The sequence below is a fragment of the Halichoerus grypus genome, chromosome 14, assembly GCF_964656455.1.
Source record: "Halichoerus grypus chromosome 14, mHalGry1.hap1.1, whole genome shotgun sequence".
In the NCBI taxonomy this organism is placed as follows: domain Eukaryota; kingdom Metazoa; phylum Chordata; class Mammalia; order Carnivora; family Phocidae; genus Halichoerus; species Halichoerus grypus.
Genome location: NC_135725.1, coordinates 91,302,274 through 91,329,272, shown reverse-complemented (window position 1 = coordinate 91,329,272; position 26,999 = coordinate 91,302,274). Strand labels below are relative to the sequence as shown.

The 26,999-nt window shown below is 65.7% G+C and overlaps 1 protein-coding gene across 1 annotated transcript in view; it reads right to left on the bottom strand.

The window, feature by feature from the left end:
* RXRA (retinoid X receptor alpha) overlaps positions 1-25,201 on the bottom strand; it is a 100,181-nt gene extending 74,980 nt beyond the window's left edge. Inside the window, exon 1 of the mRNA XM_036108654.2 lies at positions 25,085-25,201. Within this exon, the coding sequence (XP_035964547.1) occupies positions 25,085-25,112 (28 nt within the window). The 5' untranslated portion in view covers positions 25,113-25,201. The remainder of the gene's footprint in view (positions 1-25,084) is intronic.
* Between the last annotated feature and the right edge of the window lie 1,798 nt (positions 25,202-26,999).

Here is a 26,999-nt window from a genome sequence, read left to right as displayed (position 1 = left end):
TCCCTCACCAGCCTCGCTCCCTCCCCACGGAGCGCTGGGCGGCTTCCATGCATCCTGCTGTGAGCCTGACACTGACCAGCTGCCCAGTCACCCGGGACAGGTTGTTCAATCAAAGCACGTGGTGGGCAGGACGCCTCCGGTATCTTTGAGCCGAGAAGCCCGCCCTGCCATCTGCTGGGCCTGCTCTTCCTGACCCCGGGCCTGCACCTACTCCAGACAGAGGGCTGAGTTAGGGTCCAGGGCATGGCGAAGGGGGCGCAGCAGGGCCAGGGACCTCCAGGCAGGCCCGGCCAGGAGGAGAGGGAAGCGCTGAAGGCAGAACGTGATGGCGTGTGCTGTCCATGCAGCTCCATCCCGGGCAGCCTGCCCGCCTGCATGCCCCCCTGCACAGCCCCCCTTGGAGCAGTCTTCCCCAGTGGGCAATACCCACAGGCTCGGTCCCGGGGATTCGTGGGCATGCAGCTATAACTCCCAGCCCAATCCCTCTGGTCACCACCGCCAGGGGCAGGGACTGTGCCCCCAGGGGCACAGCTCACTCAGTCCCACAGAACCTTAGAGACATCAAACCTCACCAGAACACTGGCACCCCCTTGGCCCCAGGGGCAGGTCCCAGCCCACCAGCTGAGGTCCACCCACACACAGCCCGCCCAAGCAGCCTGCTTTCCTTCACTCACGCCCAGAGCCCCCCAGAGGCCCTGTCCACACCCTACTGCTCCATCTAGGGATGCCCTCCCTCCCCACGCACCAAACCTGGCCACGCCCTGCACCCTGGCCAAGGTGCCCCCGCCCAGTGCTGGCCTAAGCAGGACCACCGACGTGCACAGGTGACCAAGCACAAAGCCCAGGGCAGCTGGGGGAGAAAGGCTCCCACGTCACCAGCATAGGGGATGGTGGCTCCAGGCCCAGCTAGGGCAGGGAACTGGGGTCTGCAAGTCTGGCCAGACGCCCCCCCCGGAAAAGTCTCCACAAGGGCACTCGTGAGGCAGGGGCAGTGCTCAGGGACACCCCACCCCACCCCCGCCGCCCACCGTGAGCCCAGAGGCAGTGCAGGTCCCTGCCGGGGCGGCGGAGCCGGGCTAGGCGCCACCCACCCTCCACGTACGGGCCCCCCTTCACTGGGTGACGAGCCTGCCCCGACCCCGGAGCCTCTCAGTGGTGAGACACCAGCACTCACGCTCAGCAAAGCTGGTGTCAGGGGAGAGTTCCACTCTCACTGGGGACCGTGAACCCCCCAGGGCGCGGCTGCCCCCCTCCGTGTCCAGGACCCAGGAGGTGTCCTAGTGAGCTTCCACTGCCTGACAGCGGAGGGACGGGCACGACCGAGCCCCAGGACCCCGGGACCGGGTGCGGGTCTCACACAGGGGAGTGCGCTGTCTCAGGAAGGGAGGTGACCATCTGAGGAAGAGTCCCCACGGCCTCTGAACTCTGCTGAGCCCGGATCCACAATGTGCGGGTCCCAGGGCCGTGACCCACAGCAACCTGCAGCAGGATGTCCCTCCGACTGTCCTGAGCTCCGAGAGCAGCCCTGCCACCCTCACCCTCCCTGAGCTACGGCCGCATCCCCATCCCCCAACGGCCACTGTGCTCACCACACAAGTAAAAGCCACTGTGACCCCCGCCGCCACCTGTCCTCACCCTCGAGCCCCAGTCAGCTGACAAAATGCTGCCCCGGGTCAGGGCCTTTGCACACGCCACCCCTCAGCCCGGAACGCTCTTCCTCCACGGCTCTGCCTGCTACCTCTTCCCATCCTGCAAGCTCACCTCAAACGTCACCCCCACACACCCAGGACTTGACCATGGTCACCACAGGCCCCAGGCCATCCTAGCCTAGCCCTTGAGCTCCTCTGGAGACGGGAGTGCAGGAGTCAGAGGGGAGCCTCCTCTGGGCCCTCCTCCTCAGCAGATGCCCCGACACTCCCGCGGCGCAGCCCCCGGCATTCCGGCTCCCCGTCCATCCACGCAGAGGGCGCGGTGTCTGCCCCGGGCTCTCTGGCCTCCTGGGCCAACAGGGGCACAGGCTTAGGGCCGTGGAGACAAAAGCAGGCTGACCACCAGGAGCCCGCAATTACTCTAGGTCAACACCATGGTGAGGTGGGTCGTCCTCCACCCCAAGATCTACATTTTTATTAAATCACAATGGAAAATTAGAAACATTATTACTTCCCTCAATCTGTAACCCTTTATCTGCCAGGCTCCGCACTCAGCTGCCTGTGCCATCGGTCCCAGGGTGATTTCTAGGCTCCCACCTCACCCCTGCCTATCCCCTCCACAGTGACCACCCAGGGCCCTCCCCCACGGCCCGGGGTCCGCCCCCACAGCCCAGGGCCCTCCCCCGCAAGGCCTAGGGTCCTCCCCCAAGGACCCAGTACCCTCCCCCAAGGCCCGGGGTCCTCCCCCAAGGCCCAGGTCTAGCCTAATACCTCTCAAACCTTCCCTAGTGGCCTCGAGTCAGACAGAACACCTGCCCTCAGACCTCAGTTTTCCCCTCTGTAAGATGAGAAGAGTCAGGAGATGGCAGAGTCTTGGCCAGGCCCCCCACTGTCGCCCCTCTACCCAGACACTGCCCCAAGCACCTGGGCCCCCCCCCCCCCCGAGAGCTCTCACTATGCAGAGCCCAGCAATGCTGCAAGGACCGTCCCCCAGGGGCAGCGCCTTCCCTTCACCCCTCCCTAAGAGTACCCTACTGTTTCAGCAAGGTTATCAATGGGAGGAGGCAGAGGACAGGCAGCTGCAGACCCCAGAAATAGGGGCTCGGCCACGTTCTTCCTGCACCCACTGTACTGAAAACGTGGGGATGCCAGCCGTCCCTGGGACCCCCACAGTCCCAGAGCTCACCCCCCCCCAGTCAGGGGAACAGACGGGAGCCCCATCAGCAAACCCTCAGAGGGAAACAAGCAGGCTGAGGTGGCTGAGGGTGACCGTGGGCGAGAGGCCACAGCAGTTATGGGGACACCCAAGTGAGATCAGAAGGAAGAAAACGGTGGCCACGGGGTGACATGAGGAAGGGCATTCAGGAGGCACAGCACGTGCAAAGGCTGTGAGCAGAGAGAGGGCTGGGAACATTCTAGCAACAGGAAGCAGATCGGCACAGCTGGTCTGCCTCCCCAGCAGGGACCAGTGCCAGGACCAGAGTTGGGACTTCACCCCAAGGACCATGCCAGCGTGGGAGAGATCTAAAAAGGACGGCACGATCGGGGTCAAGCGTTTCGGAACAAGTGAGCACTTCGAGCAGGCCCTGTGTGGTCCCTGACAGCAGATCACGCTGGGCTGTCGCCCACGCCCCCACGTGCCCCACCCCAAAAGCTGCTGCCAGCCCCCAACACGGTCCCTACAGGGAAGGTGAGGAAAAGACACCATCAGACGCAGAAGATACTGGGCCTCAGGCGTGGGAAAGAACCTCCAAGGGGGGAGGGCATCTAGGAGGGCTTCCTGTAGGAGGGGGCATCTGGGCACGACATGCAAAGCAGGTGCAGTAGCACTGGCACTGTCCCGCCGCGCGGCGCCCACTCGCACTCATCTGTGCCAGGCGCTGACCCAGATTTAGTCATGAATGAAGCGGGTGAGTCGAGACTCTAATTACTTTTCACTTTCCCTGGTCATGCATTATGCATTGACGGTGAGTGGGGGGCAAGAGGAAAACCGAGCAGCACAATTAATTTCAGTTTCAATTGTTCTCTCCCTCCTTGCGCTCCCCCCCCACCCCCTGGGGAAGAACCTTTTTTAGCTCGTGTTTCACAAATACCTTTAAGGATCAAGGAGGTAGCGGGCACCGCAGGAGTGGGGGGCACCCAGGCTGCCATCAGACGCTGAACTAAGACCCAGGAGGAGGAGCCGGGCCAGGAACGCGAGGTCCGAGTGACAACAACATGTACCCCACAGTGGTGGGGGGTGCGGGATGGCGGTCCCTGCTGGCCCGAGGCCACCCGGACCCCGACGGAAGCTTCTCAACCCCAGGCTCCTCACCGCAGCCCGGCTGCCTGCACGCTGGCCCTGGGGCGGCCACGGAGGGCCACACGCCCACCACATGTGCCCACCGCTGGCGGCCGAGGGGACGCGAAACCCCACCTCTGCGTTCGGCCCAAACTTTCATCCTCCTCCCCAGCACCTCCACCCCCAGGAGCAGGGGCAGCCTCAGGCAGTGCAGACATCTCCCCGAGACACCCTGGTGGGGGCCGGTCTCGCCACCTGACCGTGCGGAAACCGAGGCCCTTGCCCCAAACCGCCCCCTACCAGGTGCTCGCTGCGGCCTCTGGGGCGCAGCCCCTTCCATCTCCTCCACAGACACTGCACTGGGGCAGCCAGAGCTTTGGGGGGCTGGGGGCGCCTTGCCCAAGGAGCAGAGGCCCTATGAGTGCCAGCCCCAGCTCCCCGCCAGGCAGCCCCCCACCCCAGAGGAGGGCTTCAGTGCTCCCTTCCAGGACCACGCCCACCTGTCGGGCCCGCAGTGACACCAAGGGGGGCCCCCGAGCCCCATCCTGCTGCCGCCAGGGTGCTGGGACACCGGGCACTGCCGCCTAGGGGTGGGGGGCCCCGAGCCAGGAGAGCCCTGGAGGAGGCTGCATGCATGGAGAGTGGCCAGAGCAGCAAGCTGGCGGGCAAAGAGGCAGTGCGGGTGGGAACCAGAGGCAGAAGCCACCCTGGCTCCTGAGGACCGAGGGGTGTCCCGTGTGGTGGCAGGAGGGGCAGGGCGGGCAGAAGGAAAGCCAAGCCAGGAGGCAGTGAGGACTTCATCCTGCAGCACTGGGGAACCACAGAAGGTGGTGCACTGGGGGAGTGCAGACTGGGGTAGGGCGTGGGGAGACACCCCCAGGCTGAGCCCAGAGCCCCGGGTCCAGCCCCACCCCCAATGTCCTACTGGGAACCCAGAGGCAGGAAGCCAAGGGCTCTACTTCCCACCTTGGAGAGAAATCTGGGCCCTGTGGCGGATGCCCAGGGTTGGGGTTTTTGTGGAGAAACCTCCGGTTTCCCCCACCCTGCGGCTGCTGAGTCAGGAGCACAGGGGTGGGACCCGAATCACAGACCCTTCCAGCAGCATGGGCAGGGAGCCAAGTCCGCTGGCCCCAAGCCCTGCCAAGCGCCTACTGCACACCAGCCGGATCCCAGCTGAGTGAACCAGCTCCTGGCCCCCTGCCACAGCAGCAGCCCCTCCCAGGACCGTAAGCCACACCATCCTCACTCCTCAGCGCTGGGAGGGACCCACTTGGAGCTGGGGAAACTAGGGCCCAGGGCACGCGAAGGTGGACTTGTCCCCGTTTGGCCCAATCCCTGCCTGGGGTATGGAGCAGATGGGGGGGTGTCAGGGACCCTCTGAGGACAGGGACACCCAGCTCAGGCCTGGGGACCAGCTTCAAGGGGACGGAGTCCCCGTGGAATCAGACTACAGGGACAAGAGGGCAGAGGCCAGGTGGGCACACCAGGCAGAGGGCACCTACACAAAGGCTCAGAGGTGGGAACGCACAGGGCACGGCCCCGCCGGGAACCCCTGGAGGCTCCGCTCTGCCTGCGGGGACCCCCACAGGAGACTGGTAGGCCTGGGGTGAGAGCTGCTTGGGCATGCCCAGCCCACCCCACCCTGGTGGGGCCAAGAGGCCCGGCAAAGGGCCGGAGGGCACTGCAGGCAGGAGGGCAGAGGGCAAGAGGGCGGGGGGACGTCACATCTGCTGACCAAGCCCCCGCCCCCACTGCCTTCGGGGAGAAATGCTCTTTCCCACAGTTACGAAAGATCCTCTTTGCTTGAAGAAGAAGGGGAACCCAGAATCGTTCTAGTCCAGGGCTCAGTGTTCACTCACTTAAGTGGGGGGCTGGTCCCCTGAGAGCCAGGGGTCCCTCCCTGACAGAGCCCACCCACCTGGACACCCATCCCTACCCAGGACCCAGGGAGAGGCCCGTGGGGACTGGACAGGAAAACGTAACCCCCCAGTCCATGCCAAGGCCACACCTGGCAACAGGTCTCAGTTCCTGACCCTGGAGATTCCTGGTTCCCAGGACGGTTCTGGAGCCAGCTGCCCCGAAACCACCCCTCCCAGGGGAGCAGAACTTTCACATCCTCCCCACACCGCCCAGCCCAACACTGAGTGCTCCCCACCTCCAGGCGCCTCTGGGCGCTGATGGGCAATCCCTCCCATGTCCCAGCACCAGAGCAAGAAACCGGGCAGATGAGGACACTGAGGTTCAGAGGGGCCCCCAGCCACCACTCCTCCCTGCTCCCAGGCAAGAACTGAAGGTCTGGCTCTACTTAGGTTCACCTCCACGCCCACCCCCAAGCAAGTGTCACCACCCCACTTCCCAGACAACAAAGTCCAGGCTCCAAGAGGGAGGTTGGCCCAGGCCACACAGCTGTGAAGGCCTGAGTACGAGCCCAGCCGCCCCAGCACCCCGAGCCCCCCAGCCCACACGGCTTCCTAGGCTACGAAGAGGAGCCCCTCCGCCCTGTGATAACAAGCAGCCCCACCGGCCAGATGCCCCCCCCCCCATACGCCACCTCCCAAGGGCGGGGTGGGGAGAAATCCCGTAAGCCCTGGGCCTCTCCAGGGAGGAGGTGGCCCCCCACCCACCTCAGCTGCGGGATTCGGTTTCCTGGCCTGTAATCAAGGGGTTACCCACAGTCCCGGGGCCCACACGTGCACTCACGCACCACCCACAGCACTCACACTGCGGGATTTGGGCAGGACTACGGTGGCCTGCTGTGCTCCCTGAGCCAGCCAGGGCAGGAAGGGCCAGGAGGGAGGCCGGGCGGGTTCGTCCCCCAGTGCTGTCCACTACCTCCTAGGGCCTGAAGCCCCATTCTCCCCAGGCAGGCCTGAGCGCGCCTGGGGCTGCCCGTGTCAGCCCGGGAGACCACACCCGGTGTCCTGCAGGAAACGGGGGCCCGCAGCCTGTACCTGGAGCCCACCCAGCACCTCCAGGATGGCAGAGGGTCCCAGGTACCAGTGGGGCTCGGCAGGATGGGTTCAGGATCAATGGGTGCTTGGCCTCTGCCATTACCACCAATGACGGACAAACGGACACAAAGCGGGCCCCGCCAGTGCAGAGGGGGGCGGGCCAGGCCCAGACGCCCTCACCAAGTCTGCGTCCTTCCTCGGTCCTTGGGAGCCCTCCTGACCCGCTGAGCCCGGAGCCGCCATCCAGACCCACCTGTCCACGCTCCAGCCGTCGGCCGTCCAGCACGCAGCAGGCGCTGTAGGTCCTGGCAGGGTGGGCCTGTCCGTATCCCACGTCCCCACCCAGGTAAGCAGCCCCCCGATATCCAAGCCGCCCGGGCCTTCCATCCTGACCCTGTGCACGGCCCACAGCGGGTCCTGGATAAACCCTGCCCCCACCCCATTCTGCCCAGCCCCTCCCCACTGAAGGCCTGGAACGGGCAGCACAGGGCAAAGTCCCATGCTGCCACCTGTGGGAACTTGGCAGCAGCATTCTGGCTTTCTGTGCCTCAGTTTCCTCGTCTATGAAAGACAGGGAGAGGGCGTGGCATTGGCCACCGCACACCCCAAGCTGTGTGACCTTGAAGACCTGCCTGCCTCCCTGAGCCCAAGCCTCGTCTGTACGCGGAGCGCCGTGGTTTGGGCACAGGCCGCAGCGGGCACCCGGGGGACTGCAGCCAGCTCGTCCCGCACCCACCACCACCCGAGCCTGGGAGCACCGGGGGTCTGCTGCTTTCTCCAGCCTGCTCTCACAGTTCGGGACCCCAATCCACCACATGCTGGCATGCTGCCCAGCTCTGCTCACACAGGCAAAGTCCCCAAGACCCCTCACCCTGGGCTGGGCCATGAGCCCTCAGGGAGTCGTCCCCTAACCTGGGGTCTCCACGTGCCCCACAGCCAGCAGCACCCATCACGGGAAGACCCCAGCTGGCCAGCCGCTCCAACGACCCCCGCCCTGGTGGTGGGCTTTGCTGACCCCACAGCACGGCCCGTCTCTCAGGGGGTTGGCCCAGGGCCCTTGGTGCACGTGGTCTGAACAAGACCAAGTCCAGCCCTGCTCTCGACACACCCTGTCCAGCAGGTCCAAGGCAGGAACACTGCACATTTATCTACCCACATGGCCACAGCCCACCCCATCTGGCACATACACCTATACCAGTCACCCTTTCTTCTCTGTCATGCCACCCCAAGCCTCAGCCTCCAGCTGAGAACCAGGGAGGGGTGTGAGGAAACTGAGTCATGCACCAAGACGCACCCACTACCAACACCCCTCCCCCACCGTGGCTGGTCCCAGAGGATGAAAAGGGGCCACTGCAGAACTATATGGTGAGGGAGTGAGTTCCCTGTGACCAAGTGAGTGCAAGCCAAGCTGCCGAATCCCCCCTAGAATCACATATACTCATCTTCTCTGAGGCCCCAGGCCTGGTCCAGGAAGCTGGGTGGAGACTGGAGGGCGGGGGCCTATCTGACCCAGAGTTACTAAAAAGAGCCAACAGGGAAGTAAAAATAGGAAATAAAAATAAAATTGCTCCAGCCAGCCCTGGTTGTTTGTGTAGGAAACAAGGCATCTACCGCCCCACAAGGCAGGCTCAGCCCCGGGCCCCTCCCAGATGAGGAATGTCTCCCCCAGCCTCCAGCTGCCAAGACCTCAACTACACACCCAAGCCTCAAAGAGGAATCCTGAGGATCTGGTTCAAATCCGAGCTCTGCCACCAACCAGCCAGGTGACCCTGGGCAAGGAGCTGAGCCCCCCCTCCTCATCAATGGGGTACAAACCCAGCCCCTGGGTACAGAGGGAGGGAGGGAGGGGTGCCACACCACAGTCCACACAAGGCTCCTGGTACCCCCACATGCCTCTCTGCCAGGTTCCCCCAGACATGTTCCCCTCTGCCAGTGCCCCATCCGCACGCTCGCTCTGCCACCCAAGGTGGGCAATCAGAAAATAAAAGCACCAGACTAGAGTGAGAGACAGGATCTGGCTCCTGGCTTGCCCCAGCTCACCGTGCGGCAATCAGACCTGAACTTCCTCATGGAACAATCAGAGGAAGCCTTCCTTCCTATCCTTTCCTGTTGGGCCTGTCCAGGATTGGCACTAGGCTCATTCATACTAAAGTGTGCATGACTGACCCTGGCTTCAGGTCTGGCTCGTTCTCCAGGGTGTAGAACTACGCAGAAGAGAGTGAGCTGATCCTGGAGCTGAGACACCCAGCCAGAGAGCAAGGAAGGCCCACGTGGGCCCAAGCATCTGTGCCATCCCCTCCGACCCTCTGCAGCATGAGGACCCTCCACTGCTGGCCCCGTTCAGTAAGGCACCTGCTGGGTCAGCATTCAACCTGGGCCTGGAGCAGTGGGCGTGTCGTGGGCAGGCCCCAGCAGCCCCCTGTGCTAGTTCAGAGTGCCCCTGTCACCCCAGGAGCCCTCACAGGCCACCCCTCGATCTGACACTCACAGCCCCCTCCCGGGGGAACTCAAGTGGGCTAGGGGGTTGGCCAGGGAAGTCTGGGGGTGACATAACCAGTCTGACCCAGCACCAGTTGGCCCCAAACCACCCTCCCCATAACAGCCCACTGTCTCCCTAGAACACACATCGGCTCCCAGCCCTCTCCATCCTCTGGCCCTCACGAGAAAACCCCAGTTCCTCATGTGCCTCACCTACCCACTAGCCCCTGCTGCTTTCTTGGCACTGCCTGGTTCAGACTCGCCCAGGCCCCCCGCGCACACCCGTCTGCATGCCCCCCCGCACGCACACCCGTCTGCACGGCCCCCCCGGCGCACACCCGTCTGCACGCCCCCCCGGCGCACACCCGTCTGCACGCCCCCCCGCACGCACACCCATCTGCACGCCCCCCCCGGCGCACACCCATCTGCACGGCCCCCCCAGCGCACACCCGTCTGCACGGCCGCCCCCAGCGCACACCCGTCTGCACGCCCCCCCGCACGCACACCCGTCTGCACGGCCCCCCCAGCGCACACCCGTCTGCACGGCCCCCCCAGCGCACACCCGTCTGCACGGCCGCCCCGCACGCACACCCGTCTGCACGGCCCCCCGGCGCACACCCGTCTGCACGCCCCCCCCAGCACACACCCATCTGCACGCCCCCCCCGCACGCACACCCGTCTGCACGGCCCCCCCAGCGCACACCCGTCTGCACGGCCGCCCCCAGCGCACACCCGTCTGCACGCCCCCCCGCACGCACACCCGTCTGCACGGCCCCCCCAGCGCACACCTGTCTGCACGGCCCCCCCAGCGCACACCCGTCTGCACGGCCGCCCCGCACGCACACCCGTCTGCACGGCCCCCCCCCGCGCACACCCGTCTGCACGGCCCCCCCCCGCGGCACACCCGTCTGCACGGCCCCCCCCAGCGCACACCCGTCTGCACGGCCCCCCCAGCACGCACACCCGTCTGCACGCCCCCCCCAGCACGCACACCCGTCTGCACGCCCCCCCCGGCGCACACCCGTCTGCACGCCCCCCCCCGCACGCACACCCGTCTGCACGGCCCCCCCAGCGCACACCCGTCTGCACGCCCCCCCCCGCACGCACACCCGTCTGCACGGCCCCCCCAGCACACACACCCGTCTGCACGCCCCCCCCGCACGCACACCCGTCTGCACGCCCCCCCCAGCACGCACACCCGTCTGCACGGCCCCCCCGCACGCACACCCGTCTGCACGCCCCCCCCGGCGCACACCCGTCTGCACGGCCCCCCCGCACGCACACCCGTCTGCACGGCCCCCCCCGGCGCACACCCGTCTGCATGCCCCCCCCGCACGCACATCCGTCTGCACGGCCTCCCCCCCCCAGCACACCCGTCTGCACGCCCCCCCCCGGCGCACACCCGTCTGCACGGCCCCCCCGCACGCACATCCGTCTGCACGGCCTCCCCCCCAGCACACCCGTCTGCACGCCCCCCCCGGCGCACACCCGTCTGCACGGCCCCCCCGCACGCACACCCGTCTGCACAGTCCGCTCGGCCCTCACTGAGAAAGCCAGCCCATGAGGGGGCAGGACCATCTGCACCCTGGACATGACTATGCAGGGCAGCAAGAGTGGGGGACAGAGGACACACAGAACACACACTCGTGCACACACACACCCACTCACACATACAGTGCACCCTGGCCCCAGACAGGAGTGAGGCCGCCAGGTCCCTCTGCCCCGTGTGCATCTGGCTCTGAGTCCCCGAGGAGAGCCCGGGGAGGGCAGGAGTGGGGGAGAACACGGAGCAGTGGGCCACAGGCCCAGCACCCCCCAGCCGACAGACCCTCAGAGCCTGCCAGAAAGCATGAGGTGGGGGTCCCCGTGGCTGGGAGCCGAGGACAAGAGGTAGACCCTGGGCCCCTTGACCTCCAGGTCCTGGGGCCAAGCTTGACGTCAGAGACCCCAGCAGCCCACCTGCCACAGGCACAGAGGCCGCCGACCCGGATCACAGTGTGCAGTCCCGGGTTCCGGCCGGTGGGGGCCACCACGCACCAGGCAGCCAGGGGGATGACAGTGGTGACCACAGTCCCCTGGTTCTGTGAAACTGGGGGGCGGGAGAAGGGGACACCAAGAGGTGGAGAGTCAGCAGGGCAGGGAGGCCCAGGTCCAGGGCAGGCCATCTCCTCACTGGGGGTCCCTGAGACACCCCCACAAGGCCTGATCACTACCCCGAGGCCATGATCTGCCTGCCCCCCACATCTTCCCCCATCAGGCTGGACAGAGCACGGGGCCTGGCCTCGGGGCTGGACTGAAGTGGTGGCCGAGGGGGTGAGGGGCACTGGCTGCCCCTCTGATAACAAGCTCTGCAGCTTATCAGCCGCGTCCAGGCCCCTCCCCCCTCCCATCGCTGCCCAGTGCAGGAGACACAGTGCCCACAGGCAGATAAGGCTCAGGACTGGGCTGCAGGCCGGGAGGCTGGGCTCGCTGCTGCGGGCAGACGCACGCGGGGAGCACGCCTCTCCCAAGACCTGCAGCCAGCAAAGGCACCGGGAGACGTGACCTTGCCCAGTGACCCTGGGCCTGGCCAGAGGGACTAGGCATCCCTAGTCCCTGGGTGGGGGGGCCAGTCAACCTGGAAGCAGAGCTGCCCACGGGCCTGCGGCCGGGAGGACTCAGATCACGCCCTTACGCCAGGCGGCCCTCTGAATGCCGCGGCATGCTCTTTGTGAACTGCATCCCACCGCAGCTGGAAAGAAGTCGGCAGGAATCGAGTGCCTGGGGGGGGCGGGGGGGTTCCGGGCCGAGGGCCATGCCTGCACACTTGCTCGCCCTCCTAGGCCGAGGAGGGAGGCCCGGAGAGGCCCTACACATCCCAGGCCGCTCCCCATGTCCCGCAACCCGCAGGCACCCCAGAGCTACTATGAACCCTGTTTGCAGGTGTGGACACTGAGCTGGGACCCAGACCAGCCCGTTCGGCCAAGGCACGTGCTCGGCACCACCCGGCTGCCTGGGCACAGGTGGCAGGAGCCCAGCACAGGCCTCCCGTGTCTCAGGTGCCTGGGACCGGCCCTCCCAGCATGCACCAGACAGGTGCCCAGCGAGGAGCGTACCGGGCGCAGGGGGTGGGGGGAGCCGGTCTCCAGCCTGACGATCTAGGACAGGCCACACCCCGGCTGTGTCCCCAGCGCAGGGCCAGGGGTGGAAGGAACCTCTTCCAACGGCTGCCAAACACATCTTCCCACAGACCGTCCAAGAGCTGGGGGCAGAGGGCACAGGGGGAAGAAGCCACAGGAGCCCGGCCAGAGCCGAAGGACGTCCCGCACTCCCCCGCGCCCCACGCAGGGATGGGGTCCCCCTGCTCCTCAGGGTGCGGCGGGGCTGCCACCTGCCGCAGCCCTGCAGCCACAGCCGCATCAGGCCGACGGGCACCGCTCTCCCCCCAGGGAGCCCCCAGCCGGCAGTCCCCACCACAAAGAGCAGTGCCAAGAAATGAAGGGGGGGGTCCTGCCTCCAAAGTCCAGCTCCAACAACACCCCATCTACACAGCCTGGAAGGATCCCACTGACAGGGCGGGGCCTAGACTGCTTGCACCTCTGCTCTCCGTGGGGCCGGAGGGGTGACCTCCTCCCGCTGCCAGGCTTTCCTGCCTCCCCCGCCGCCCGGTGCCGCACATCCCAGCCCTGACCTCTCCCTGCGCTCCAGCCCCGCACAGCCGCCAGACCTCTCCCGGGGGGTGTCAGAACGCATCCCACACCAAAGTCCCGATCACCAGACCTGCCCCTCTACAGCGCTCTGCGTCGGGTAAAAGGCTCCTCATTCTTCCAGGCACTGAGGCCACAAGCCACGTCCACCTGGCTACCACCCCCCACCCTGCCCTCCGGCCCCGCTTCTGACACAGCAGCAATAACAGCTCCAAGCTCCTGGAGGCAGAAGACCCAGGGCCTCCTCCAGGCCCCCTGACTCCAGCTCTCCCCTCAGCGGCTCAGCTCTCCCACACAGGCAGATTCGAGGAGCTCTGCTCTGGGGTGGCCCCTGACAAAACAAAACTAACACACAGGTCTGAACGTACAGACACTGACTCCTCCCAGACAAACTCCTATGCATCCCTCAGGACCCAATTCAGAGAGCCCAACCCACCAAACACCAGGGCAAGCTGATAACACTCCTACGCCCTGCCTGCCTTCAGTACGCCTTCCTACCACCACACTCACACCGTCTCCCCCCCTCCGGAGTGAGAGCAGGGATGACATCAGACCAGCCAACCTCAGCTCCACACTCACTACGTGTGACCTGCCCCGAAATGCCATCAGCGCCACTTTGCACATAAGAAACCCGAAGCCCAGAAAGGTTTTAAAGATCTGGCCCAAGGTGACCCACTCAATTGGCAGCACTGAGTCCATCTCTGTTCTCTGACCCCAAACCCCTCTCACCCCCTTGGGGGGTGGGCCTCACTCAACTCTGCCACCCCAGCAGAGCCAGATGCCAGTCAGACAGACGGATGGATGAACAACAAACAGGCAGGCGAGATGTTTGCTCTGGACCTCTTGGCCAGGCCTTGATCCCCGCCACCCCCTACCGACCCAGTTTCAACAAGATGTGCTTAGCGGCAGAAGAAGGAACCAGGCCCTGACACGGGTGGTCCTTTGGGGCTGAGCGTCCTTCCCCATATGCATCTGGGCGTCTGGGCGTCCAAGGGCAAGCCAGGATCTCTCCAGCACCAGGGGGCAGCTGCAGCTAAGGTAAGCAGAGCGGGGGTGGGCAGGGGGCTCGCCCCAGGGGCAGGAATGCATGGCGCTGCAGGCTCCCTCGAGGGCACCGGGGGACCTTCCAGGTCAAGATCCTGGCCCATCGTCCCAGACTCTCCCTGCTCCACTTCCAGGAATCAGCACCAGGCTGCACACCACAAGACTCCCTTCCCTCGGAGGTCGGCAGACCCCCAGGAGGGTGATTCTGCACAGGGGTAATAATTTTAAAAGCCAACTTGGCGAGGGGTAGGCCCCCCCCCACGGCCCCTCTGAAGTGCAGAGAGCAGGGGAGGCATCTGCAGCATGCACTAATTCAATCAACAAACATTTCGCAAGGCCGGGGCAGCGCCTGGCACCGTGGCTTCAGCTGCAAACAAGACCTAGGAGCCACCCCACGGTGGAGGAGGGGTGGCCTGCAGCCTCAGGGACCCGAGGGGGACAGAGCCACGCCCTGGCAGCCATGCCTGCCAAGGGTCCTGGCTGGGAGCAGCCGCACGGCCGCACTTCCACCTCACCCCCCGGCTCCTCCAACCTCCTTCCTTCCACTTCACCAACGCGGAAACCGAGATAAAGAGGGAGGAAGTAACGTGCTCCCAAAGCGCAGAGTTCCCGTGGCAGAGCTGCAATGGGACAGTCAGGGGGCCCTAAGCGGGCCACCGCTCCCCCAGGCCCGTAGTCTGGAGGGGAAGGCTCCCTGGGGTCCCAGCCTTGGGGCCAGGCGGGCCCAGCCAGCCAGGAGGGCTGGAGCCCTGACCTTATGCCCCCGGAGACAGAAAAAGGAAGAGGGAGGCCCCAGCTGCCCTCCCCGCAGTCCCTGCCCCTCCATGTGGGCCCAGGAAGGCCAAAGCCGGCACTGCCCTGCCCCAGGGTCACGGCCTAGCACCCAATGCCTACGGTCCCCACCTCCCAGCCCTCCTCCTGACCTTGGTCCTGGGCAGAAAGTCCAGCAGCAGGGGTGGGGTGGGGATGGTTCCACCACCTCCCGTGGACTCTGGCCTCATCAGTTTTTTCCTCAGTGCAGGGAGGGGACAGCCCAGGGCTCACCCAGGAGGCCCCTGGGCAAATGACACCCAGCTGCCACCAAGAAAGGGGCAGGGGCCATAGCAGGGGGCACCACAGGGATGGATGGAGGATATGGGGACAGAGAGGCAGGGTGAAGAAAGGACCCCCCAGCTGCTCCACCCAGAAAGGGACCCAGCAATGGCCACTCACCCCAGGAACCCGAGTTCTAAGCGAGTCTAACAGGTGGTGGGCCAGTATGGGTCATACTCCAGACCAGCACGTGTCAGGGCCTAGGAAGTAGAAGGGACATCAGGCCAGCAGGCCACCAGCTCAGAGCAGCTGCCAACAGCCAGAATAGGGTCTGCCAGGTCAGAGCCAGGCCCACCGCTACCCTTAACCCCTCACAGGGTTAATCATTCCCAGACCAGCTGACTACACACATCACCACCACCACCACCCGCCAATGCTCACATGCTTCCTCACCAGCACAGACCTATTAACCGAGCCAGCAAGGGGCAAGCCATGGTAGCCTGGCCATGCAGTTAGACTCTTCTACAATCTCCAGGGAGGACCCCTACCAATTTCCACATGGGCATTCCCCTCCATATCCTTGGCTGGGGCCAGAAATCCCTGGGGAGGGTCCACCCATTCTCTCTACCTTGATTCCCTTTCCACAGCCCACCCAACAAACTCCTATTCATGCCTCAAAACCTAACTGCAACAACACCCCTCCTGTGAAGCCTCCCCAGGCAGTTTACAAGGGAAGAAACTGAAGGCCAGACAAGTGAGTCTGCCAACCCAGGGCCACACTGATTCCAACTCAGAGCCGGCCCTCACTCCTCACTCCGGGCAGCCGCTCAGCAACAAGCTGTGAACACTGGAAGGCAAGGAAGAACAACAAGTGGTGTTTGATGAAGCAGGAGAGGCTCCAGGGCCACGTGACACGGAGCAGAGGCCTGGCCTCCACACTAGGGGCAATGGAAAACCATGGAGAATTCCAGGCAGGGGAGGTCAGAGCCCAAGGAGAGAGGAAGCTGGCTTGACCTTGGGTGGTCAAGGCCCCCACTGCCGCCTACAATGCCCGGCCCCCATTCATAAGGTTCACGATTTCCCCATTACAAGCTACTTGCCCCGAAATGTTTTACCCTAACACTCCCAGTTCAGACCCAGAGCTAGGCCCAGCCAGAGTGACCCCATGCCCCAGCCCGGCCAGCTCAGAGCCCGGGGCTTCCTAGCACATAGGCACCTCACCCCCAGCCCAGGGCCTGTCTCCCTCAACCCAGAGAGGGCCCAGAGCCATTTCCTGAGAAGCTGGTCCCCAGCTGTGACACCCCAATCAGACAGCCACCAGCTTACGGGAACCAGGCCAAGGTACCAGGAGGGAAGGGCAGAGACCTCTGGCAGCCAGAGAACCTCAGGGAAACCGAGCCCAGGAAAGCAGGTGCCTGCCCAGGCACGCAGTGAGCTGGTCAGAGAGCACACCTGGGCCGCCCACCCCCCTGGGCTGCACGTCCACACGGAAGCGGCTCTTCTGCCCCGCACCCAAGCAGGGCAAGACAAGGGGGCCCCAGAGACGCCCCCCACCCAGAGCTCAACTGTCCAAGCCTCTCCCAAGAGCAGCAACAACAGTCTCTGCTGAGAGCACCCCAAAGCCGCTCCGCACAAAACCAAGCCCCAGGGGCGTGCACAGTACGCACCAACTGTCTCCAGGAAGGACCCCCGCCTCGGCTGGGACCCCAGAGCTCGCCTTCTGGGCCTTCACCAGTCAGAGCACCTTAGGCATGTCCTTCAACCTCCCTGAGCCTGAAGCCTTCATCCCAAAACTGTGGCCAAAACAGCCCCGCTCGTGGGCCTGTGCACATAGCGAGCTCAGCCTGGGGACAGCTCAGTACATGGCCACCGCTGTGGCCAACACAGTCACCGTGAGGTCACTGACCAGTGCCACCCAACGCCCGGCCCCGCCTCCGAGGGGCAAACAACGAGCCCAGTGGGTCCTCTGGACATAAGGCCTGGGTTCACTGCAGAGCGGGGACTGGGCCACCCCTCCAGCCCCTTGCCGGGGCACTGGGTGCATCCTCCACAGGGTGGGTATCCAGCTGCCACTGACAGCCAGTCGTGGGGTCTTCTCCGTCCCAGTCCTGGATCAGCCAAGCATGGCCTGGACCCCCGTGCTGGGCACTGCACGACTGCACACCCTTGAAATGCGCCCCACCCCCAGGAAACCCCGGAACCGAGGGAAGGCAGGTGGGCGGCCAGCACATGAGGAGCGCACACGGGCCGAGCACCTGCTCCACCAGGATGGCTCACAGCGCCCCCCCCACATGTGCCAAATCCGCACGGGTCCCCACAGGGCAGCCCAATTACCCCGTGGGAGGCACGAGGACACAGCAAGGCGAAGGGCTAGTGGATCTGGCAGCGCGGCTTCAGCCCCGGCAGCCTGGCACCGAGTCCAAGCTGCACCCACCGCCCCGAACCGCGCACTGGACACAAACCAGCTCTGGCTGGGGAAAACAAGCAGGCCCCCAGAAGGACACGGCTAAGGACACTGCTTTAGAGCCGATGCCACAGACAGTGGAGAGGGGAGAGAGGGGGTCGCAGGCCCCCCGGGCGCCTCCTCCAGAGAGCTCTGGACCAGGCGGTCGTCCATCGGGAGCCCGTGAGCGCGGCGACTCTGGCCACCTGGGCTGTCACTGCTGACCTCTGCCCGGGGCCGGTGGACACTTAAGCTAAATTGGTCAATTATGGGACACTTAGATCCCTCCCCGGGGCTTCCCAGCCTCCCTCGGTTCTGGGCCGCAGCACCAGGAAGCCTGTTGAATCAGTAACCTCATTACAGCAGGGAGGCCACACCCGGGGCCGGCTTTGAACTCCACAGGGTTTATCCACTGCGCCTGGCTCAGGCCCAACTCACACTCCCCTTCCCTCCCCTCCCCTCCACGCTGGAGGCTCCCTCTCCTGAGACCCATCACCACCGGCCCTGTGCCCCAAGCACAGCAGGGAAACTGAGACACAGAGGGAAACTGCTGCTCAGATGGGTCCACGGAGGTGCAGGGAGGCCAGGCTCTGGGTCACCCCAGAAGCAGGGTCTCAGACCAAGAGTTCCCCTTTTTGTCCCCAGCCCCAGCTAGCAGAGCTTGGAGTCACCTATCTCAGGAACTCGGAGCCTAGGGCCAATTGAGAACATCTCAGGGGGGAGGACCCTGAGTTAATGCTTCACACCGAAGCCCTGTGGTTCCAGCCCCAAGGCCAGTCCCAACATGGCCCTGGGGTCCCTGCCCCGACCCCAGGACGCCCAGCCTCCCTGCCCACCATGGACAGCCTGTCCCCCCCACTTGATCGGGTGCCCTGGGTCTAGGACTCATCTTCCTAGACCTGGGCTTGAGCCCCTTTGATACTGTTTTGTCATCTTTCCCAGAGCCCCGCTAGCACCCCAGGCCCTGGAATATCTCAGCTAACGAGGGGACAGGCGCACAGGCTGGACAGCATCTCCCCCCAAGGACAGGCCAAGGGCTCGAGGGCCAGGAAGGGAGAAGGGGACAGGAGAAGAGCCGGGGGTGCGGCAGGAAAGGACTCCTCTCCCAGCCCCATGATCAGGGGCGGTAGAGACCCGCGGTCTGGCCCCGGGGCCTGGCCTGACCACCCCCCCAACCCCACGGAGGCCGCTGCACTGAGTGGCCCAGCCAGGGCAAGGTCAGCAGCCCACACAGCAACACCTGCCAAGTCGGGTTCCAGGCCCACCTGGGACCCCTCCTCCCTCCAGCTCCTGCCTGCCTCCAGCCCACCCACTGCAAAGAGCTGGCGGCCTAATCCCCACTACGACGCCACCCCACCCACGGCCCCCCAGGGCCCCAGGCCCCCACACCCCTGACCTGCACCCCAGGCTCTCACCTGGACATACAGGACCCTGCCTCACATCCTGCCTCCTTTCACACGCACCACCTCTCCCAACTACAGCCACGCGGGCCTGGGGGCCGGGTCTCTGGGCCCCTGGGCCTCTGTCTCTGCGGTCCCTGCCCCCGGAGGACCCCTCCCCCCACCACCTGTGGCAACCCTACCTCTCCTTGAGAGCCTACGACAGAACCAGCTCCAGCTGGAAGGTTCGCCAGCCCTCCCCTCCTCAGACCCCCCTCCGCGGGGTGGCAGGACCAGGCCAGCCCTCCCCTCCTCAGACCCCCCTCCACGGGGTGGCAGGACAGGCCAGCACCCAGCAGCTATAGCACAGTCCAGCCAGCAGGCCTGGGTCCTCCTAAGGAAGAGCTCGTCAAGGCTGGGAAGGCCAGGCGTGTGCACCTGTGCCTACACTCGTGTGAGTGTGTGATGTGCACGTGTGTACACGTGGGTTTGTGCGTGTGAACGTGCGTGGACATGTGGGTTCGTGTGTGCACATGCGCACGTGTGTGTGTGTGTTGGGAACGATGATCACAGAGACAAGCCCCGCCCTGCCCTGGGGACCTGGTGTGGCCATTCTAGCCCAGCCACCTGCCCCCTAGTTTCCTCAGGAATTCGCTGCCAGACAGCTCAGTCCTGGTTGGGGGGAGGAGGTGCGCACCAGGCCACAGGGGTCCTCAGGCTGTGCCTCTGACTCCTGACCCAACCCACGGCTTTCCAGCCCATCAGCAGCCCCCCGCCCCCACCAAAGACAACCCTGGATGAGGATCAGGGGTCTCCACTCCCCAGAGGGCCTTCAGTGGGTAAAAGCGGACAGAAGGGACATAGTGAAGCTTCAACCCTCCACCGAGTCCTACAGAACAGAACACTCATTCACCCACGGGCCCAAGATCCATAACAGAGCTCCTAAGGAGCCAGGACAGGGCACAGATCCAGGCCCCGGGCGGCAAGTGGCTTCTGACAATGCTACCCGAGAGTCAAGAGGCCTGGGGGAAACAGCACTCCCATCCTGGGGGACAGTTCTGACCCACAGGCTCAGCAAAGGCCGTGACAGGCCTCACAGAAGGGCTCACTGAGCCTGCCTCCCTGAAGCCTCCATGAGGTCTTGAAAATCAAGTCCCAAGTCCACAGCAGGTGCCCAAAGACTGCAGCCATCAGCATCCTCCAAAGGGGCAGAGCAGAGCCCGGAACAAGTCGGGAGAGGCTTAGACAAACGGGGTGGGCCAGGGCCACAAGGGTCCGTCTGGATTCCGAAGACGAGGAAATCAGGCCCCAGGAGGCCACCTTGCTCACCCAGGGGCACAGAGACACGGAGACACAGGGACGCGGTCTCGGGGACAAGAGGACACACAGACACAGGGATGCGTAACCAGCACCTCCGGGTAGGGCACCAGGCAGGGCCCGACGGCAGGGGCCAGAGTTTGGTGTGGCCAGCGCTGTCTGAGAGGGAGAGAGTGAGCGGGCACGCACCCACCCTTCCCCTGCATCGGCCACGCCGATTTCATTTAGCAGCTTTCTGCCCCATTTCGCGCTCACTCAGCTGCCGAGCACCACAGCTGCTTTGTAAGTCCAGGGGGCAACGCCCCGTCTGTGAGGCGCGGGGGCACGACTGCGGAAGGGGGTGCAAGCGAGTCCCTTGCCCCACCCGCCTGCCCTGGGCCTCAAGGAGAGGCCTTGCAGTACGGGCTGGGCAGTGGTGAGGGCACCCAGCCGAGGGGCCACATCAGTGCTCGCTCAACTCACAGAGGCTGGGGGCGCCCTCCCTTCCACGTCTGCGGCTCGCACTTGAGATCCCAGGCCACCCTCTCCGCTTCGGGGTCCGGGGCGGTCCCGCACGTCAGACCTGGGCCGCGCCCTGACCCGGGCAGGAGGAACAGGGAGCCCTCGGCCACAGGCCTCACCTTCGAAGAGGGGCCATCAGAACAAACGGGCTGCCTTCCCCAGCACCCGGCAGGAGCCAACACCCGCGTCCATTCTATGAGACACGCAGGCAGGCCACGCACCCGGGCAGCAAGGAGAGAACTGGGCGCCCGGCGTGGGACCGCCAGCCCAGCAAGAGAACACAGCCCTCCACGCAGGTGCTGCTCCTCGTGCTCACCCCAGGGGTGGCTGGGTCGTTCGGGGCGGGGGGGGGGGGAGAGCAAGTGACAAAGGGGCGTGACTGGGAGGGGAGGGAGGGGAGGGAGGAGGCTGGAACGGAGTCTCCCAGAACATAAATGTTGCCGGCAGGGCAGTGCAGGGGAGGGGCTGGACGGGAGTGACTAGCCCTCTCCCCCACCCTTCCACAGCATCCCTCAAATCAATCCGCTCAATGAGCATGAGGACAAAGGTCTCGAAGGTGATTCCCCAAATGGGTACCAGCGGCACCAGCCACCCAGGCTCTGAGTCCATACACCCAGAGTCCCGAGGGCCTGGACCCCTGCCCCACCCCTAGAGCCACCAATGGCCAGTTCCCACGGGAATGGACACCCCAAAGCCCTGGCCACCAAGGCCCACTACAAAACACAAAAAAGCCAAACTTCGACAAACTTGAAGCCAGTGGAGAAGGGACGGAGGAGCAGGTCTTGGCTTACAAAGCCTCAGCCTGATGACAGGGCCCGGCCTGGGCCAGCTCTGCAGCCCCGGCTCCGTGTCCAGTGGAGAGCAGCTGAGCTGGCCCAGGAGCCTCTTCTCCCAGAGGATGGGCCTCACTCGCCACTCGAGCCCACAGCCCTGAAACACACCAATGGTGGAAAGAGCCCGCGCCACCCGAGGAAATGGAACGGTGCAGGTGGCTCCCGGGGGCACTGGGCATTTAAGGCTTTCGCCACGCCACCCTCTGTGAGCCAAAGTCTGTGCCACCTAGAATCACCTCGGAGCCACTCTCCTGATCCCAGGGCCCTGGGCACGCACACGCAGCCCCTCCCGGGCAGGGGACCCACCCCTGATCACCCATCCTGGGCCTGCACAATTCCACAGCCACCCCCTCCTCCTTTCCCAGGAGAGGACACAGAGGGGGTGAAGTGGAGGCCAGAGAAAGCAGGCAGAGGGCCTCCTGGAGGAGGCGCAGTTCCCGCAGGCCCTGAAGGACACACACAGCTGGAAGCACCCAGGGAACTCTCCAGCAGCCGCCCCTGGTGAGCAGGGCTGCCGGCTCAACTCTGCCTAACCCTAGCTCCCAGCCGCCGGCCCTCCCCACACGGCCCTTCCCGGGGCCAGCTCATTCCACCCACGTCCGGGCAGAGGGGTCCGTCCACACGGTGGGCCCAGGCAGGGCAGCTGGAACCAGGCAAGCCCACAGGCTGCAAGGCCTCGGCCACGGGCAGGCTGCAGTAAGGGCTGTTTTTCTCGCCCTGACACTTCTCCTGTCAACAAACAGAGCCCCCTCCGGAGTTTACCAAAACAAACGCCCCAACAGTCGGCAGTGCCCGGGCCTAGACAGAACTGCCTCAGCAGGCCGGACTCCAAGCCCAGACTCCAAGCCCGGCCTCCCCAGAGTCATGTGACCCTGTTATTTCGGGAGGCCCCGGAATGCGCTCTATTTTGGGTCCCTCGGGGCTCTGATGTTACCAGAAGCCCCTCACCAGGGATCCAAGCTCACTCAGGTCCCCGAGAGCCCCCCAGAGGATGGCCAGTGGGCCTATCACTCTGCTACTGGCCGCCCCTTCCCCCCAGGCCAGTGAGCGACTGCCAGCCCAGCGGGGTCTGGCCAGGCCTGAGACCTTTGGGCCTCCCTTGCAGGCCCGGCCTTCTAGCCCCACGACCCAGGTGGGTTCCAATGCAGGCCTCCCCCACGGCTGTGGAGGGCACTGGGGAGCAGGGGCAGGAAGCAGGGGCTGCCTCGGGCCACCTACTCAGCCCCCAGATTGATATCTTGGGCTCGTCCCTGCCCCTCACCAGGTAGTTCAGCGGGCAGCAGCCGGGAGACTCCCAGGTGGGTGAGGGCAAGTGCCCAGACCCACCAAGCCCTAAGGCAGTGGGTGCTGGGGGAGGAGGCCCTCTCTCTGCCCAAGGCCCCGCGAGTGCAAGAGGCGGGCGGTGCGGCCTTCCCAGCAGTGCCAGGGCTGGCCTGGGTTGCCAGCCGGGCCCTGGACAAGTGAGCGGGCCTTCCAACACTCACCCCCATGAGGGATTAGGCTGTGTTTACAAAAGAGCTTGGGCAAGTAGCTGCTTAATCGGACCTTCAACTCCACTGCACTTCAGAGCTCGTCACAAGCTCAGAAAAAAATAAAATGTCATCAGAGCCCAGGACTCTCCACTCAAGCCACCAGCCTGGGGGAGGAAAAGCCTCTGAGTCTCTGAGGGACCCATCCGGGATCCTGGGCCACTGGCTCAGAGGCAGGACCTCTCCTTTCCATGGGGCCTCCAGCACCGCCAACCTGCAGCCCAGGCCCTTCCTCTGCCAACTCCCAGGACCCTCCCAGGACCCTCCCAGGACCTCAGAGACAGAGACCTTTCCTGCCCCCAGTACCCAGCCAGGGCCCTGCCATGTCCGGGGTGGGGAGCAAAGACAGAGCGGAGCATTCTTGATCCAGAAGGCATCCTCTGGGAGAGCCTAGCTCTGTGTGCCTGTGTGCATATGAGTGTGCAAAGCCTCAGTGGGGGAAAAGGAGAAACAACTTAGCTTTCTTTTCTCTTGCACACACACTGGCACCCACGGACTGGGGGCTCAAATCCAAAATCTACCACTTTGCATCCTGTGGCCTCAGCTTCTCCTAGCCAGTTTTCTCATCTGCAAAATGGGCGTGAGTGCCCACCCGTGGAGGCTTTGGGGAGGACCAGACTCCTGCAAGGAGGGCACTCAGCTTGGCACCTTTGGAAGTCTTCATCTTACAAAATCAGAGAGGGGGTCTTCCTAGATCGCACAAACCTAAGAAACCTTGCTGTCAGTCTCCCTGCAGCACCCTGGTTTGTGAGTGGGCTGCCGGGTGTCTGGGGGTGCTCAGATCCTCACCCTGACCCCGGGGGGGTGGGGGGGTGGAAGGCAGCTCCACGCTGGCTCACCTCCACCTCCCAATCTCGGCAAACGTCCCTGCAGCTGTGCTGGGTTCTGGCCGCCAACCTGGCCGCCAAACTGAACCCCAGGCTGCAGGGGGGTGGGCAGGCAGGAGAGGAGACTGACCTAGGGGTTTCATTCATAATCAGCTGTTTTAATTTCCATTCAGCACAGATCCTTCACCCAGCCTGACAGCCTGGCTGCCGGCCCCACCACCAAATTAATATCCTTCCCGGCGCTCCTTCATAAAGTCTCCCCACCCCCGCCCCCCTCCCCTGCCTCTCACTGGCTCCCAAACCCTAGGGAGGGCAGCGGCTGGGGGCGCCTGGCCAAGCCCCTTCCTCCTCCTACGTGGGTCGGGGCCTGGAGTCGGGGGGCAGTCTGGGGCAGGGAAGCTCCTGGGCAGGATGGCACTAGGAGGACCGGAAAACTGAGCCTCCGCGCCTCTGGGGTGTCCTTCCCCCAAGTGCAGGGCCAGCCCCCCCCCCCCGAGAACGCCCCGCACAACACACGGGTGCGCCGGAGTGAGGGGCCCCGTTTCTGGGATGGGGCCTTCCTGGGTCTGATGTTCGCGGTGTTACGGCCCCTGGGTGACCCTAACCACCCGCGCCCGGGCTGCTCTGGGGGAGGAGGGGTCCCGCGCGTTCCAGGGCCGGCGGCCTGCTGGCCTCGGCAGCCCGGGCGGCGGCGCACAGGCCGTCTTGGTGCCAGGGCGGCCGCAGGCTGGGAGCGCACAAGTTGCTCCGCCCGCCCCGGCCCGGCCCCTGCGCAGCCCGGCGGGAGCTGCGCGCCCGGGGCCGCAGGCGGACCAGCGTAGCCGAGGAGGGGGTGGGGAGCCGGGGCGGGACCCCCGTCCGCAGCCGACCGCTGCCCCCACCCCCGCCCCGCCGCCTCCGCCGCCGGCCCGCCGACCGCTCCCGCCCCGCGACCGAGGGGCGGCCCGGCGCCCGCGCCCCCCGCCCCGGCCGGCCCGGGAAAAGTTGCCCGGCCGCCCGCCCCGGGCCGGCGCCCCAACTCGGCGAGGGCCGCGCGGGGGGCACGGGGCCGACCGAGCCGGGCCGGGCGCCCCGCGCGCCGGGAACGCGCCCCGCCGCCCCGCCGCCCCACCGGCCCGGCCCGCGAGCACTCACCGAGCGGCAGGAAATGTTTGGTGTCCATGTCGGCGGCGACCGCGGCCGGCGGCGGGACGGCGGGGCGAGCGCGGCGGCCCCCGGCGCGGCCGGCCGGGCCCGGGCGGCGGGAGCCGGCGGCGGCGGGGCGGCGGCGGCGCGCGGAGGCCGCGGCGCGGCGAGTTGTTGCAAAAGTCGCCCAACAATGTAAACTACTTGCGCTGCGCGCCGCCGCCGCGCGCCCGCGCCCGCGCCGCCGCCGCGCGCGCCCGCGCCCGCTCCGCTCCGACCGCGGCGGCGCCGGCGGGGGGGCGGCGGGGGGCCCGCGACGGGCGCGGACTCGGCGCAGCGCCGCCGCCGCCGCCCCGCTCGGCCCGGCCGCCCCGCCCGGCGCGCGCCCCCCCGCCCCCGCGAGAGAGCGCGCGCGCCGGACCGCGAGCGCGGAGCGGGCGCCGCGCAAACTTGCTAGTTGGCCTCGGCCGGGCTTCCCGGGAGCCGCGCGGGGGCGGCGGGGGAGGGGCGGGCGCGGGGTTCCCTCCCCGCTCTCCCCAGCCCTCCGCGCGGAGGGGGAGGCGGGCGGGCGGCGGAGTCCTGCGAGGCCGGGCCATTGTCTGAGCGGCCACACAAAGCGGCCGGCCGCGCTGCGCGCCGCCCCCGCCCGCCGCCACGTGGGGAAACTGAGGCCCGCGGTGGCCTGGGCTCGCGCGGGGGGCACGGGCTAGACCTCCGCCAGCGAGCCCTCTAGTTTCTGGACACGTCCCCCGGCCGCCCCCCACTTTCACGCCCAGGGGAAGCCGCTGTCCCCGGGCACCCTCTGCCCTGCCCCGCGGCCGGCCCCATCGGTCAGCCCAGAGGGGCGAGGTAGGGCGGGGGCGAGGGGGGTGTCTCGAGCTCCCAGCACGCTGGCCCCGACTCGGGGACCTCTCTTTAGCAGCATCGGGCTGGGGAGGAGCTGCCGTGAGTTGGGTGCTGACTTTGGGGGCCAGTGGCTACTTCTCTGCCCTGACTTTTAAATTCCTGATTTGTTTGTTTAAAAACAAAGGGAAGCAGCTGGCCCTGGGACCACTTGGCCGCAGGAGTTGGGGTTCATGAGTTACCTGCGTGGGGAGAGCCTCGCTCAGCAGATGTAGCCCAGGGGCGCCCCCTCCCCACCAGCCCCCATGAACCTGGTGCTCTGCTGCACCCATCTTTAGCACCGAGACCCAGGCTCCAGGTGGTGGAGGGGCTTAGCAAAGTCACACTGGCTGCACATGGTGGTCCTGGGGCAGGGGGGCGCTGATGTAGAGGGAGGTGAAGACTGAATGTGGATGGCCTTAATGCTCAGAGACCAAGGCCCTTGACAAGGAAGGGAGTCCTACTGCCTGGCTGCCACCTGTGTGACCCTGGGTAAGCCTTGCCCCCCATGTGGGCTTCACTTTCCCCTCTGAGAAATGGGGAGTAGCAGGACCCACCTCCCACTTGATAGCCAGGAGCTAGATCTCAGGAGGGCCACTGTGACCTGTCCTGGGGGATGCTGTCATTCCACTTGGGGCAGGACCATGGGGGTGCGGGGGGCGGCAGGAACAAGCCCTGGTTGGAGAGCTACCCTCATGCCACCCCCAGCCAGCACGACCACGGGCCATGGCCCCAGCTTGTACTGCCCCCCCCCGTCTTCTGCTTGATCCACCGTCCCCTCCCCTGCTGCAGACTGCCTCCCTTTTGCTGGCTCTTGGGCCCCCTGCTGTGTGTCCCCCCCACCCCATGCAGCTCCCCTCCTTCCCTCCAGCCCAGCCTGTTTAACTGCGGCCCTCATCCACTGTCATCACCCCTTTCCTCATCCCCCTGGGGCACAGCTTCGAAAACTGATTTCCGCCTGCCAGGGCTGGGGCAGGGAAGCACCCAGGGAAAGCTCTGAGAAGGAGCAGACACGGGCAGTGACATGTATGTATGGGGAGCG